Raw genomic sequence first — 18,420 nt, 5'->3', positions numbered from 1 at the left:
TTTAATCTATCACACATATCATATTTTAATACTAATTTTTTTCTTTAGATTATTAAACTTAAAAAAAACCCCCTATAAATTTTTTTCAAAGATCTTTCTACGTATATTACGTTTAAAATTAGGCGGTCATTTTAAGAATTGATTAAAATGTTGAGAAAATGTGACTATTGTAGTATATTATTTGTAGAATGATAAGATGAGATCAGAGTAATAATTGTGACCCTGACTAAAGTGCCAAACTAATTCCGATTATTAAATATAAACTAAACTAAACTAATTTTCAACTATTATTAAAAATTAATCGATTTTAATAGATAATTAAAGGCGAAGATATCTATGTTATTGGTTAAATTTGTTGTTTTTTTCCTGATTTTTTTTTGGTGGAAATAATTATAATATATTTAATGTTTTCTGTTTTGCGCAGGTTCTAAAATTATAATGTAAAATATATATTTTTTTAAAATAATAAGAATCTTAGAAGAAAATAGCTATTATAGTAGTAGAATTTATTATAGACATATGTTGTTACAAATTAATCACCATATTCATAATAAATATTCTTTGTTGGGGGAAGAAATGAATAAAATAAAACACTGAATATGTTATATGTGTTATTTATTTTATTTCAATATTTTTTTTCTTCTTCTTAAAAAAAATAAAATAACTTAACTAATCTCCTCATCTCTCTTCTAGTATAACCAAAATAAACCATATTCTATATTATTATTATAAAATATATTTAATATTAGCTATACAAAAACTTTATAATTTGATTCATTTTTTAAAATTTTATTTATTAGATTACATAGAATAAATACAAACAAAAAATCAAAATTTTTATTCATGGCCTGTGTATATTTACGCATTGAGTATTTATGTACTACTGAGTTTTCTTTCATCATTTAAACTTTATCAGACATCTTGTATATTTTTCTAAACCAACCACCATTATAATATACTAAATCATTGAAAAAATATCTATAACATGATTAAAGCTCATTTAGATTAGCATTCGAATTATAAAATTCCAACAATTTCGCACAAGATATGAAGATATTAAATATTCTTTATTTCTACTTCTATGAATTTGTTGTCAATAACAGGTATTTTTTTTCTGAATAAAAAAAAATCTTTAATTGCAACACAATAAAAGAAAATATTGTCATTAATTTTTAAGCCTTTTTTTCTTTTATTGGCAATTTAAATCGCCAAAAGTTCACTTTTCTTCCCCCCTGACGATTTAAAGATTAAAGCATACATAAATTAAATATCAAATATATTCATTAAAAAAAATATTTAACCTATGTAAATAAGATTAAAATTACCTTTAAAAAAATTATTTAAATATTGATAAAATTAAAAATTTTACTAATTATGATGGATTATTAATTTTGATAAAAGGTTGTCAACTAAATTATAACTTTTATTTTTTATTTGTTTTTTATTCAAATATTTTTTTTTAATAATCATAAATTTTATAAAATTTAGCAACTTTGCGACAAAATAAGGCGATTATATTATTATATTGTCAATCGAAATTAAAAATTATAATACTCAATCCACAATTTTTTCGCTATTAAATTGTCCCCGAATTGCACGCATTCCTATATTACAGATAATGTTGTTAAACGACTCCATGTAAGGCGATTTTTAGAAATAGCGGGCTCAATATTTTATCCAGAAAAATATGGCTAACCTGAAGATTTTTCTTATAGATAACAAAGGTTTGGACATCTATTGCCGAAATCTCGAGGCGTAGCCAATATTTTTCTGGCGAAAATATTAAGTTAGTCGTTTTTTAAAAGTCTGCTTAAATCCGGCCGCTTAACTACACTAATTACAGAAACGTAAAATGCAACTAAATTATTTGATTTCGTTTGAGAGATTTGTAGAAATATTAATCTAAAAATTATGACATATATTTTTCAAATTAAATTTTTTTAAATAAAATATACCATATTTTCGTTACTATTTTATTGCAAAAAATAAATTTGTAACATAAAATAAAATTATATCAAGTGCATCTATACAGATATCTCTAAAATATTATCTAGATACGATACAGATACTTCTATAAATGTGTATCTAAGTACAGATACCTCATCTTTATATCAAGATACTTGCATCTAGATATACTTTACCACCTCTGATAAATAATGCTATATAAAAATTGGTTTTAAAGAAAAGATTCGATTTTATTTTATATTTCGCCTAAAAACAAATATAGGGTTAGGGTTACTTGACGTCGGCCTCGACCGAACCGGTCGGTGGAAAAAATTTTCGGCTCGATTCTAGATATAATTTTATTGTGCGGTAGAGGGGGTAAAAGGATATAATTTTACAAGTTGTCCGGTAGAGGGAGTAAAGGAAATAATTTTGAAAAATGATATATATTGAATCAGGCTGCCCTGTACCCCATAAAAAATAGTTTGTTTTTGAAGATTTGTTTTGCCAAAAATTTTGAGCAAAAAATTTTTTGTAAGAAAATCAAAATCATTTTTTTTTGAAAAATTTGTGCACGAAAGATTTTATAAGCATCAAAATAATTTTTTTTTTGAAAAAATTGGGATTTTTAGTTAAAATTTGATTCAGAAAATTTGTTTGAGCTTTCTCAAAAAATCTTAGAAATATCAAAGAGGTGTTTCTTGTTTTGCCAAGACAAATAATTTTTACAGATTTATTGGTTCAAAGATAGATGATAAATAAAAATTAATCTAAATATCGGTATCAGTTATCCAGATAGATTGGCTCTGTACGAATATCTGAAAGTATTGGATCGGTGAAAAAAAAGTTTTGGATAGGCACAATTTTTTTTTGCTTACACAAATGTGTTATCCTCGATAATTAAAACAATAAAAAAATAACGCTTTTTTTGTGTCATATATAAAAAAAATAATTTTATTACCTTTTTAAATTTTTTATTTTCACATTCAATTATTTAATAAAACGCACATCTCACCTACCTTTAAAAAAACGAATGTTTTTTTGGCGACATAAAGTCTAGCAAGTGAAAATAAATATTATACTTTAAAAAAATTGAATTAACATAAACTTTAATGTAAATTATTTAATCTCCTTCTGGGGGTTAAAAATAAATAAAATATATAAATATATACTAAAAAAAAGGATCTATTAAAATATAAAGAATTTTCACAATTATGTAGAGAACCTCTGTAATTATAGAAAACTATTTTATTTTTATTTTCTTAAAACGTGCTTCATTGATCATTATAAAATAATTATATTATTGTTTGTACATTATATACTTTGCTGTTTCTTGGGTCTTTCTTTTATGGAATACAAAATAAAATGACAAATTGAAAATATATTTTTAAAAATTATATCTTTTTATTTTAATATGTATAGTAATTTATAAATAAAGCTATTTATTTTAGATTAAATAAATTTTTTTTTTTACAACTTTCAATTTTTTAACCAAAATTTTTTATTATAATTACAGGATTTTAGTATTTAAATATTCGGCATAAATTCCCTAACAGAAAAGTAAAATCGAAATCAATATAAATTTATACTAAATATATTACCTATTCATTATTTTATAAATTATTGCGGGGAATGAAAGAGATCAAAAGAAAATTATCACAAGTTTATCATTACCTATTAATATAATTAATAAAATTGCATTATTAGCAGATTAAATTGTTTTTCTTAAAACTAAAATGATCTGTATTGCCCTTAAATTGAACTCGTAACGGATTGGAAAAAAAATATTACTGATCATCCTAAGCACAATATAAACTAGGATACATTTCAAATATACGTGTAAACAGGCTTCTTTGCTATTTAACTATTTCTCTAAGAAGGGGAAAACTATATGTCTTCGGATGAGTATCATAGTGTTCTATGTCTTTTTTTTTTGAAAATGCATGATTTTCCCGATAATTCAATCCTTCAGCTGTATTCTCCCAAATGGTCAAATATATTAAAATATATCTAGAATAATCCTTTATTCGTCATGGTGTGATCTCCTATCTTCATGCTCTCCTGAAAAATTTTTAAAAATGGATATAGAGCACTATAATTCTCAGCTGACGATATTCTTTTTTTAAATAACGACCTATCCGGAATCTTCAAGAGAGTATATGGAATCTCAATTTTAAAACCATTTCAACTGACAATTTTTTAGGAAAATATGATTTTACCGGAAATGTAGACTAATCTACTTTATAATTTTCTCAATGAATTTTTGTGTATAAATAATATATTTTTTATAATAAGCTATTTACATAAATTTTGAGTTGGAGGCTTGCGTAATATTATTTTACTTAAAATCGTAATTTAAAATAAATTCAGGGCAAATAATTAATAGAATAGGCTCTACTCTCCATGCTGTGGAATTCATTTTCGGATTTTCGCTCTCATAAATGATTTAGAAGTTCTCACGTATAAAAGTTGACTTTTATAAAGTTGACTTTTATAAAACCCACAACTTTGACTATACTAAATTTTATTAGCAAATTTGATTCACGCATTAATTCTTTTATGAAAAAATATGGTATTATAAATCTAGTATATAAAACAGTTTTAAATCTATAACCAGATCCCTCTATACTCCTCCCTCAGCCTACACGACGACTATCATTTAAAATGGCTACTAGCATGTCGACTATGAGGTTGGCCCTTCCCTGAAAATGTAATAGTATTATATTGCTACCCCCCCCCCCTCCCCCAGTTTGTAGTGTTGTTAAACAGCTCGATTTGAGCCGATTTTTATTATCCGTAAAAATATTATAAAAACCTAAAGATTTTGCTCAAAGCTGGTATGGTCCAAGATTTTTAACGCCTATTAACAAAATCTCGAGGATTAGGCAGCATTTTTCTAACTAAAATATTGAGTCAGCCGTTTTCAAAAATCGTTTCAAATCGAGCCCGTTTAACCCCGTGTAGAGGATCATGTCACTTTCATAATTTTAAAATGTAACTAATACCAAATACTTCTTTTATCGCCGTGGAGAACTAAATTTTATGTAATATGATAGGAATGAGAAAGAAAATAAAATAAAATAATTTTACAAATTTTTTCACCAAAAAATAAATAAAAGGTTTAAAATTAAAATAGTTTTGTAATTTTATATCATCAAATAAAAGGAAATTAATCTCTCAACTAACAAATATAAATTAAAATAAATAAATAAAAATTTTAATTTTAAAAGTCATAAAAAAAATAAACTAATTTTTTTTTATTACTTCAATCTTCTTGATTAGACAAATAGACTACGATATTTTAAGGTATATTGTAAAAACAAAAAAATAATGAATTAAATTATAAATTTTTTTGTGTATGATATTAATTTACATAAGTTTGTGGTTTTAATTTTTTAAGCACCTGGGATTATTTACATATAAAAGTAATAAAAAATAATAATATACATTCGGAGTATACTTATTATCTTTATATAAGTTTGTAGTATTCATTATTTATTTTTTATATTTTATTATTATTATTATTATAAAAATTTGGATTTTTAGCATATAATTTTTTTTAAAAAAACACTCCAAATGAAATTAAATAAATTTCAGTTCATAGATGATCATTTATATTCTTTATTCGTGTTATATCAAATAACATTATTCAGGGTCAACTCAAAATGTCTTCCACAGGAATCGTTTTTATGAAATTTAATCGTTCCAACGTTCACAAGGGCAATAAAAATGATATACAAATCAATGCAGATAAATTCTATAACACGAATCTATTTTCAGCTAACTCATACGTGTATCAACCAATACCTCTTCTCCTAAAGGGAGAGAAATTGAGAACCGTCCATAAAATTTATAATCCCGAATTTGATACCACGGTCGACCCTTATTCCTACGAAATTAAACGACCAAAAACACGCACCAACTCTTACAGCGAGGATTCGATTATCAAGTGGCATTTGGCCCAACAATATTGCTTTAATTGTACGACGATCCCGTTTGATCAGACCTTTAGACTGATCAGATCGATTTCCAGAGCCTTTAACTTCGTTCTAATTCTGTATTTAGGATTAATATTAAACTGGACCCCTTTTTATTCTACCATGTTAAACTTTCAGACCCAAACCATACCACCTATGACCTCCTATACCGCTAAAAGTTTAGATTCGAACTACCCTCATCTCAAGGTAATCTCACAATTCGGTCTACCATATCAATCCAATTTCAGGCAACGCTTAATTAATATATGTTTCTCATTTTCGTGGACCATTTCCGATTATGTTCGTAAGGGCGGGGGCGTAGAATGCCGAAATGTTTTGTCACGAAGTCCAAAATCTGTAGATAACTCGTTAAATTCTAACCCGAACACTAATTTTGTCTACATGGCTCATAAAATAGTTAAGAAGAAACGTGTCATAAACCATGGAAAAAATGATGAAAGTATAAAACTGGCTTCTAAAGCTTTGCTTACGCGTCTTGGAATTCCGGCGGCTACCCAATTGAAAAGCGATTATATACGTATTCCCGAATTCATGATCCGTTTATACGAATCCCAACGGAAAAAATATTTACAATTATCTCAAAATATTCGCGATACCAAAGATAACAACCCTATTAATACGCAAAATTATTTAGAAAAAAGTACAATTTCCACTCATAAGAATTTGATGAATCTACCAGATTTAGAAGATGCTTTGAAACTTCCCATCTCAAATCGTTTAAGCAAAAGTGCTACTTGGGCCAATACAGCCAGGAGTTTTTACGAACAAAGTTAAAATTATATATTTTTAAGACTTCAATTCTTATATACTAGTGCGGACCTTATTTTTCCACTTCCTACTCTATATAAAGATCTTAATATATTTTTTTTTGTCTGACCGACCCCATCAGAACCAATAAAGATCCGAGCTGATTTCGTTCCTGACTATAATTTAAAATGTGGTCCGATATGATCTGACGATTTATGGGAGATTGTAAACCTTCGAGGAAAACATGAAAATTTTTCTCTCCTTTTCTAGGAGAATAACAATTATAAAATAAGTAGGAAAACAAAATTAATAATTTTTTTTCCCCAGATCCAACACCTCCGCGCGAGGTTCCATTATATTGTATATCATGTATACAATTGTGACATAAATGTATGTCGTAGGAGCTAAGGAGATCAGGAATTTTTTAACAAATCTTTAAAACTTAAATAAGTCATAGCTCGGGGTTTTTTTTGAATTTTTTTTCTGTTGAAAAACCCTGATTATCCGGGAATCGTATTCGAACAAGTATAGAGTACTTACCCAAGTAAAATCAGACTTTTGTTGTAAATTTTTGAACTACTCTTAAATTTATATAAATTTATCATGTATATCTTTACTTGAGAATTAGATTATTTCAACTCCACTTTTTGTGATTTTACAGGTGAATAATTTTAGAAATTTAGATTCTACTCTTTCAATATGATGGTATAACCTTATATTGGCTAAAATTTAACTTATTTTATAAAATATTTCGGATTTAAAAAATTGATTTATGTCAAAAGGTTTTTTTTTCATAAAAGTGGATATGGAACAATCTTACTCATAGGTGACGATATAAATCAGATAAATTACAAAAATAATTAAATTGCTTGAAATATATAGGATTAGTGTGGATTCCGGTAAAATGGGGTTTTTTCAAAAAAAAACGCGTGATATCAATTAAATTTTTAAAAAGTTTGCGAAAAAAAACCCAGGTTTATGAAGCATAGCCTCGAGTTTGCTAGACCCCTTACGTAATGTAATATATTTATATATTTAAAATTAATTTTTTTAAAAATTAAATAAAGCACACAATGAGGATACCAATATAAATTCGTTGTTATGGCAAAACGGATTTTCGAACTACAGTCGCCATCTCTATTTTAACCTCACAGGTTCGTCTTCCAGTGATCTAGTGGCATCTGAACTTCGTTTTTATCTCAGGAATATACTTTTCTCTAATAATCAATCCTTAATATCGAAATCTTGTTTAGCAAATCCAAAATATTTACAATATCGTGTCGATATTCATCAGATTCTAGGAGAACATGCTGATTGGGGTTACGATTTATCGTTACGATTATACAACGAGACTGGTCTATGGAAATTCCATTACCTCAACACTAGATTATTGGATACCCTCCTTTTGAATATAGGCCTTCATTCACGATGGGAAGCGTTAGATATTCTTCCCGCAATATTGGATTGGTCATCGGATCCTAAGAGTAATCGGGGATTAGTGATTGAAATCACGCCGAACAATGAAACATGTTTTACTACCTATCATTCACCTTTGTACAACCAGCCATCCTACCAAAGCCAAACCCAGAGTTTAAATGATACAAATGTGACAAACGATTTTTCAATCATTTATTCCTCGGACGAATCTTTCCTTGTCACGTACAATAAAGAAATACCTCGTGAATTTACCCCAAAACACAATTTAGATAGAGCCTCTAGGATCAAAAGAAATATAGGCGAAAATCCGGATATGGAATCATCAGAAACCGATTACACCTTAAATAATAATGAAAATCACGAAATCAAAATTCAGGGTCATAACAAAAACGTAAAATATTATAACGATAATAAGAATGCCATGAGGAGAAGGAAGAGAAGATGGTCCAATTGTCGTAGGCATCCTCTCTACGTGGATTTTAGTGACGTGGGTTGGAATGATTGGATAGTGGCTCCGCCAGGGTACCAGGCCTTCTATTGCTCCGGGGAATGCCCATTTCCACTGGCAGACCATATGAATTCCACCAACCACGCTATCATTCAAACCTTAGTTAATTCCGTCAATCGTAAGTTAGCGCCCACCGTGTGCTGCGTGCCTACTGAACACAGTCCTATATCTATACTTTACTTAGATGAATACGAAAAAGTGGTTTTGAAGAACTACCAAGATATGGTCGTAGTTGGTTGCGGATGTAGATAATACGTTTTGTATATTTTATAATTTTAAGTGCGTCGTGTTGCTTAATAAAGAGTTGCTTATAAGCACGTGTCGGCATTGGCTTCCTATCTTCGTTACTCAAGCTGGATTCTGAAAATAAAAGAATTTATAAAATTTTAAATGCGATGTGTTGCTCAATTAAAGAGTTGCCTATATTATAATATGATGAGCAGGTGTTGACCTTGGCTCCCTTTAACCTTAGTTATTCAAGCTAGATCCATAGAATAAAACAATAAAATTTTACTTTGCCAGAAAATACTGTGATTTTTTTTAATGGATAGCATTTTAATGCTTGTTTAGGTTAAAGAGATAGAAATATAAATTATACTAAATGTATGATAGCACAAAAACAACAAGAACTTTATCTGCAATCCCTTAACTTGTTAGAAATTTCGTTGCCACCTTTTTTTTTATATCTAATATATTATAATAAAAGAAAATATGTATCTTCGATGGTGTAATATAAAAAATATGTACATTTCATAATTGACAAATAAATATTATTTTTTTATTTAAACCACTCATCTCATAATATTTAAGGTAAATATATTATGTAACCCTCGCTAGTGAAGCTACTCAGTTCGGTTCATATCGTATCCTTGGACTCTACCAATTTTTCAAATAAAAAAATGTTAGTTGGATGAAAACCGATTAAAAAAGAACCCAATCAGATCGATTTGTTTTGATTGATCCGATCAAATCCAGCTTGCAATGTATAATTATATATTCAAAATCGGCATCGGATTGGTTTTATGAATCGTTTCGATATTTTATTTCAAAAGGATAAATATCAATGCAGTTTTAGTCAGAATTAAGTTCTAAGACTTTTTTTTCCCAAAAACAATGTTATTAGTCAGCCCCACTTTCTTTATTCCAGACACGATCAGCCGAAAAACCTTTGTTTAAAAATGATGAGTCTTTGTTTATATTATAATTTAATTATACTAGTAAATAAATATATCATTAAAAATAAATTTTTTTGACATTATTAACCCCCCCTACATAATAAACTTTATTTTGAAAGAAAAATTTATCTTTATTTCAATGGCTTCAATAGCGTTTTTTTTAAACCTCAGTTTCAAAAATTAAGAAAGTATAAATTTTATCCTAAAATGTGAAAAATATAGGAAATTCTTTATCTAAAAATCATATAAAGGTAGATTCAAATTAAAATTATTTTGCAAATTGGTTATATAAAAAAAATGAACGTAATGAAATCATAAATTAAGATTGGCAATGTAAATTTAACTCGAAATTATTAGACGCCTAACCTTGCTTTCACAGTTAGCGTGAATTCACAGCGAAGTATACAGTGCTAACTTTTTAGAATAAAGGGATGAATATTTTTCTAGAAATGTACACCTGATTGTATTTACGCTGAGAAAATTTCAGTAGCATTTTGATTTTTGAAGATGGATTTGCACCGTTTGTCATTCTTTAAGCATAAAAGAAACAATTATAGAAAATTAAAATTTTTATTAATACATTCAATAATTCTTAAGAATATATATTTTTAATTTATTCATCAAATTAGGAGACATTTATTTTAAAGTGATTCATATATCTGTTATATATATTTAATATTTTATCACTCCTCATTTATATTTGAATTTTTATGTTAGAAATTGTCATTATTTATACATTTCTAAATTTCAATAATCCTTAAATAACTTGTAGAATAATTCTAAAAAAATCTTAATCACCCCCCCCCCCTTCTAAAGCGAATTCCCGCTTATTTGCATGGTATATGTGTATCTTATCTAGAAATTCTTGAAGACCACATATCTTTTATATCTATATAGATCTTATTTAGAATTATTAGGAATGTTTGACCTTATTAACGCTGGTATTTGAATCAAAATAAAGATAATGAACGTAATAAAAAATAAATGTTCTCAATATAAATCTCGTTTTGAAAATTAACCTAAGATTTACCGGACGGAGGGCTGAATAAAGGAAAAGTAGTTTAGAACACTCCCCCTCCCTGGTCTTATAAAAAATCTCACCTGAAATATTTCTGAAAATAGATCCACTTCTATTTAAAGAAATATTATATCGAAGTTAATAGAATAATTTCCACTATCTCATAAGAAATAAAATTAAATTAAACTCCCCCCCCCCTTATCGTTGTTACTGTATAACAACACTCCTTAGCTTTAAAATCTATTCTAAATCTGAAAATTATATTTTTGGCTTTAAGTTCTTTATCTTTTAATCGAAAAAATATTTTACAAATAAACCAACTTAAAATGACCTGATTTTCCACCGTTTCATTATGTCCTTTCTCCAGATGTGAACCATCTAACTAAAAAAAGGGTTCAGGTTTATGTGTAGTAAATAAAATCTCTGAACCAGATATGGCTTCAGGTGGGTTCAATGTTAGGCGGTGTCCAGAAAAAATTTAAATTTACTTAAAATGCATAAAATAAAAACGATTCTTGGGTCATACCATGATTAGTCATTATTTGTAACTTAGAGGATCTTTGTAAATTTGTTGAATTGTTCAATAAAAATCTTGTTTACTTTGGACAATGTTAAATTTTTGGCTGCATGTTTAACGAGCTTTTTAAGGTTTATATAACCCATGAAATATATAATTTATAGCAATTAAAAGTCAGCCAATTATAAATTAAGTAAGGGTTTAAAAGAATGACAACTTAAATGGTTAATAAAAGTAATTAATTTGTTTTTTCTTGTCTAGACTTGTGTGCCGAAGCCTAATTTGGACGGCGGTTTTTTAATTTTAATTTTTTTAATGAATTTAATTTCTAATTCAATATATTACATTTTTTTCTATAATTTATTTGGCCACTCTTAGTTATGACATTGTTAATAAGTTTATGCATTTCTTAAACTAATTTTTGTCTCACTCCTATTTCAATTTAAATATTTTCTCATTCTCAGACATAGACTAAGGAGTTGCATTTTTACTCAGATCAGAGTCACATAAACAACACATAGTAGTGCTCAGGCGCGTACGCAGGAATTTGGTCTGAGGGGGGGGGGGAGATAATAAATCTTTTTAAGAAATATTATTGTTTTTTAAAAATATCAAGCATAAATTTATTAGGACATAACTATTTCTAATACAATTTTAAATTAATGTGAATTATAAAAAAATTATATGTAAAGAATCACTTAAATGACCCTAAATAGAAATTTGAATTATTTGAGCCTATAAAATTTATATATAAAGTATAAAAAATTTAAATATTAGAAATATACACAAAAAGTTTCTTAGGAATAATTGTATTTTGTATGTTATATATTTACAATGTAAAATCCAATTTTCGTTGGGATTGAGCTAATTTTTCAATTATCTCATCCTTGCTTGTCGTCAAATGTCTATGAATATTCAAAAGAACTTAACCTTTCAATCTACTTTCAGAAGTTGTACTTCTTGGTATGTTTTTCAAAGACCTGCAGGGTCGGCCCCCGGGCCGGACTGTATTTTAATTAATTTAAATGTATCCAGGCTGGGCCCGAAATTTAAAATGAATTTTTTTTAAAAAACACCCCGGCCGGGCTTGAAAATTTAAAAAAAAACCCGGGCCGGGCCGTAAAAATTAAAACAAAAATCCGGGCCGTGCCCTGCAAATGGTACTTCTGCAGGGATCTGTTATTCTTCTTAAAAAAGAGAATGTTCTCTCATTAGTTTAAAACACAGTTATTCAGCTAATAAGGCATCATAAGATACTTTAACATCTTCATGATAAAAATCCAACAAATATTTTTTTTTTCTATCACCATCTAAAAAAGGTTGGGAAGGCTTTTATGGAAGTAATATTTGCAGATTGGTAAGTGCTGTATGATGAATTAAAAACCATTCATTTATTTGGGTTATAAATGTAACTGTATCTAAGATATACTCTTCTACTGATCCTTTATTAATGTTTTAACTATGAGCTTGCCTTGCTGCAAGTCGAGGGAGACAAATATTAAACACGTATAGCTCTGCTTTTGACTTAACAATAACATATAAAATATGGAATTCTTCATCAACATTAGCCCTAATTTCCCTGAGTTCTAATAAAATGTTCTTCGCTATTCTCATCTTCTTAATCAAGTCAATGTCATGTTTTTGAAAAGTAATACATAAAATAGTTGTATAATTTCTAATGAGAAATTTTTTTTGGAATAAGCATTGAATCCAATAATTTTGTTGCTTCTGAGGAAATATTTCTTTCAGGCCATTGTGATATTTCAGTAATAGCAAATAATCGGCTCTTCTAACTCCATAAAAGCTGTTACTGCTTGATGGCGGAGACTCTATCTCGTTGGACAAGGTTGCAATTTCTTTCTCCCTGTTGGACAAGAAGTTTCAGAAATAATTATTATTTGACTAGAAATTTGAAAATGGTAGATAAATATTACGCCACTAAAAATTTGAAAATAATAAGTAAATATTAGGCCGGAAAACTTGAAATCAAAATTAATTGATAAAATAACTTAGTAGATGAATGTGATAATAAATGTAATTAAATATTTAATATGAGATAGGAATAGATATTAACAAATATAAATTAATATATACAATATTATTTTTGAAAAATATATCCGGCATCTGCATTTTTTGGCTTTTGGGGAGGATTTGCCCCCCCCCCCCCTGCCCCCACTCGCTGCGTACGCGCCTGGTAGTGCTGTAAACGAATCCGTTCATTTTGAACCCATTCATGAACGAAGTTCGTATTTTTGAAAAATGATGAACGAAGTTCGTATTTTGAAAATGATGAACGGCGTTCGTTTTTGACGAATTGAACGTTAACGCGTTCCTTTTTTTGACGAACATGTTGGAATTTAACGTTTGTTCAATTTTAAAAACACCTTTTATTTTTTTATTTGAAAAATTTAATATTAATGCGAATTTTTTTTAAGAAAATTTTTTTATATTTTTTAATCAGTTTTTTTTGCCTTTTTAACATTTCAATTTTTTTTAACAAGCCATATCTATACTTTATTAATTTGAATGTTATTGTTTACATATTATTTTAATAGATTAGCATTTGCATGGATATTATTATTTCATCATCATCATCCGATTCTGAAAATTCAAAATCATATGAATTAACATTACCATGGCCCAAATATATTAAATATTTTAGAGTAACATCCTATATCGAAGGAAATAATTCAATACTTCACCAAATGTAAAATGGGGCTTAAAAGTATTGTGTCAGTTTAAATAAAATCATTTTGGCTAAAATCTTAATCGTTTCGTTTTTAAAAATCGATAAATATAGTTATAGAATTATCAAAATACATTAATATAATAAAAAACAAAATATAATACTAAATCGGCCCTCCCTTCTCTTATGCAACGACTTACAATCTCTTCCTTTAACGATCTAACAACTTGATATTCTTTTTTGTGAAATTTTGTGTCAAATTAAATAAATTTTAATTTCAGGTTTGTCTAAATATATCAAGGGTAAGGTGGTTGAATTTAGTTATAAAATTCAATTTTCCATACTAGATTAACAAGCGGATTTAGATTAGGAGGGGCCTTGTTTTCGAAATAGAAACCCGTATTTTGGTGACTTTAAAGCTCGTTTAATTATACGAATATACCAATTTTTCCTAGGGAATTTAGGAATTTAACTAGGTGCATTTCAAATATTTTCTTCATGACATAATTTTATTAATATTAAGATCTTCTTTTGTTAACATATGGAATTTTCAAAGTTGTCGTTTGATTTTTACGAGTGTTATTAAACTAAATAATATTGTGTTATAATTTTATGAATAGGAAATTTTGGATAATGCTAAGTTTACGGCTTTATTCCAATATGCTCTAGAAAAATAAAATGATGATCTTGAAGTTATTTTTTTTGTCAATTTTTAGCATTTTATTTAAAATCTAAATTTAAATATACTCGAGTTCATTAAATTCTAAAAAACAATTGGGGATATTAAGTTATTAAGTTTCATATATTATTTAATAAAATACAAAACTTTATAAAACCATTATAGAAGCGTTAGGGATTTATCATTTTTGTAATATCCACGAATATTAAAAATGTAAAGCATTAAACGTTCTGTGGAATTGGAACATAAATATAAAAATTTTTTAATACCTTTATTAAACTTAATTTTTGTCAGGTTGTGGCTAGCTAGCGGTTAAAGTAAGAAACTGATCATCTGCATATTATCGTAAAATTTTTACAAAACGAATTTATTTTAGCATTATACTAAAAAAAAATATAAGATTAGCCATACGAATGATATTTAAAATATGATAACTATTAAACCAGTACTTGCCCCCTTAGAATTGTATAAATTTTTAACGACTGAAAGAGATGGACAGTGTTCATGCTCTCGTGTTAATTTAAAAATTTACAATAATAATATTGGTCTCTTTAATACCGGTGCTAGCATTTCAATAATGCCAAGTGAACAATATTATAAATATTGTCCAGAGGGCACCCGTGGAAAAGAGCATATGTGTGTCAGACAAATGACAGATTTGAAATTGGTTTGGGGTAAAGCCAAAATAATATGACAATATTTCTTGATTTATAGGTAGTGGGGAAAAAAATGTTGAGACTATTATGAAGAGTTGTTAAACGCTACCTTTATAAGAGCGCTACAGCTATTTGTCAAAAAAAGTAGCTACCGCTATCGCTACTCGTTAAAAAAAGTAGCGTGCTTTTAGCTACTATTTTTTAAAAGTAGCTTTAGCTTCTTTTTAAGCTACTTTTTATAAAAATTAGAAACAAATTTGTTTTATTTTTTGTTTATAATGTTATTGTATAGTAAATATTTTGATTATAAAAAATAAATATTTATGGTAATTTGTTGCATTTTAATAAATTTCAATATTATCATCCCCAAGTCTAGAGTGACGATCAGAAAGTATAATTATAAAATCAATAATAACTTTATCAGCCAATTTCTGAGAAATATTGGCATTTGTATTATAAATTAATTTGATTTAAATTTTGGATGTAGAGTCGCCTATACAAAAATTATTTAGATGTTTCTCCATTTCCTTAAAACTATTAACATGAACAATTATAAAATAAATACTATTAGAATGTAAAAATGATAATTTACCTTCAGGTGTTTCTTGAGGTTATAGCTATTGGATTGATTTGAGGAAATATTTTTTTTTACATTTTAAACAAATAAATTTGAAGCTAGTTTTGGTTTTTATATTTATTTAAAAAATTTTTTAAAATCTAGGGAATAGGAAATTTGAATTATAGGTATTAAGAACATTTCCTTCCCTGGTATCTTCCATTTCATTAATATCATAGTCTAAATTACTTTCAAAGATTTAGAAATAGGCCATGACATTTTAAATTATTAACACGTGATTTAGGTTTATAATACAAATGAAAACATAAATTACAAATTGAAAATATATTTCAATTCAAAATTAAATAATAAATCATAAGAATTATAATTAATTATGATAATATGTTTAAATTTTCATGTTTATACTTACTTCCTAAACCCGATCGGAACCCGGAACCAAACCCGGGTTTAAAAATATTTCTCTGAATCAAACCCGAACCGAACCCACTTAATTCATTTTATCGTGAACCGAACCCAAACCGTACTCGACTAAAATCTATGCCAGGTTCGCACCCCTATATTATTAACATTCAACAATAATATTTATGGTAGGAGGGAGGAAATTCCTTAAAGTTTATCCCTCGTATGCCAATGGTGCAGTGGTGTAGACAAGGGGGGTTTGGAGTTAAAACTTTTCTTTCACCCAATACCCCTCCCCCCCCCCCCAATCATTTTTTTGAATTATAAATTTAATAATATAATTTTTATATTGTTAAATATCTATAGAATAAAACTGAAAATAACAAGCAACATCTAACCATAAGATTCAAAAATATATTAAGGGGGGAAAAAAATTAAATGCTTAGATGTAATTGATTTTTGAATCGCAATTTTATAATTCAATATTTAAAACCAGCCGAAGGTCCGTTAATTTTATTTCGCTTATAACTTGTTTTTATTTATTGATCAGAAAAACTGATTGAGAAATTAATAGGTATTTATCATGCCTTACATATTATTAATAGCTTCTATAATTTTCCTTCTAACATGAGTCAATCTTAGCAAGTTATTTTTATTTTTCCAATATTATTTCTCTTTAAACTTCTACCAAACAGGTTGAAGCACTAAAAAGTATGAACTACTCAATAATTATTGACATATATATCATAGATAATGCTTCCATATTTTTGGATGACTTTACGTGTCATAGTTTGTATTTGCTTTTAATTCGGTTACTTTTTTGGTGGCTGGCGAAATTGATTAAAGAATTAATAAGAAAGGCTCTGAATATTAACGCAAACCAGATAGTTATAACTTTTATATTCTCCGTTCTGGCATGATGCTAATTTTGATTATTTTTTATCAATTATTCTTTTCCCTTTAAACCACCTATCAAACAGAATAAAACAATAAAATGTTCTAATATGGCCCTACTTAATGGTTTGGTATAAGTTTCACATTTTTTCCAAACTTGTATAGCTTCACTTTTAAAGCGTGATGTAGTAGTTTTAATTTTTTTTATAACTCAGTTTTTTTTGTGGTTCTCATATTTGATTGAGGAGTTATATACCAGGCACTAAATATTAGCGCACGTCGGATATATAGTTTTAATATTTTCCATTCAGAATGCCATTTTTTTCTTTCTATTGACTATCAAACAGATTAAATACAATTGTGCACTAAACATTGATAAAATTTTTAGATACCTTCAGCCGCACTTTAATCGTAAAGTTGACCATTTGTTATGCTGGCTACTATACTAGTTAAAGAGACGCTAATAAAGCATAAAACATTGGCATATTTCAGAATTGGTACTTCCAATTGTTCAATCAACTTTAAAGCAGATGATATATAGATAATCACGAAAAATAATATATTTTTATAGGAGGGACCCTACCGAAAGGCGGGCAAAATAAGGCTTGGGAACGAAGTTCACAAATTTTTTTAAACATAAATAAATCTTAGCTACGTTATAGCAATGGTAGCATGATTAAAACTATTATAATAATCATTGCTACTTCTTATCGCATACATATACAAATTTACATTTATTTATCACATTCATAGCAGAAATAAATATACCAGTTTAATATATGAATTAATATCCATTAAAAGATTTTTCTTGGCATTACATTTATTTATCACAAATTATTTGAAACTTTTTCACTGCAAAACAAAAGTAAAATATTTCAAAAAAATGACATCTATTTGATCGAAACTATGAAACTTGACGTTCTTCCAACATTTTTTCATATCGAAAAAAATTTATTAGTTCCAACTTTAAATTGCAACATCATCTTATTTATTTGTCCAATATTTTAATTAAGTTAATTTAATTTTAACTTTAAGTCACCTCTATCTCTTCCTTACAATTTTTTTAATATAAATACCAACCCACGCTTGTATTCTTAATTTTATTTTCTCCCACAAGTATTAAAAGTATTTTATCCTCAATCTTTATTCAAATTAAGCAAACAAAACATATGAGCATGACAAACC

At 27.4% G+C, this 18,420-nt stretch overlaps 1 protein-coding gene across 1 annotated transcript; it reads left to right on the top strand.

The window, feature by feature from the left end:
* Positions 1–5,609: 5,609 nt before the first annotated feature.
* On the top strand, positions 5,610–8,886 carry LOC135930283 (bone morphogenetic protein 2-like). Its single transcript, XM_065467064.1, has 2 exons — positions 5,610–6,711; positions 7,757–8,886. The coding sequence occupies exons 1-2, from the start codon at positions 5,610–5,612 to the stop codon at positions 8,884–8,886; spliced, it is 2,232 nt and encodes a 743-aa protein (XP_065323136.1).
* The last annotated feature ends 9,534 nt before the right edge of the window (positions 8,887–18,420 follow it).

This window comes from Gordionus sp. m RMFG-2023, chromosome 5 (genome assembly GCF_954871325.1).
Source record: "Gordionus sp. m RMFG-2023 chromosome 5, tfGorSpeb1-WG-v2, whole genome shotgun sequence".
NCBI lineage: Eukaryota > Metazoa > Nematomorpha > Gordioida > Chordodea > Parachordodidae > Gordionus > Gordionus sp. m RMFG-2023.
Note: the sequence above shows the minus strand (reverse complement) of the source record. Positions and strands in the feature narration are given on the sequence as shown.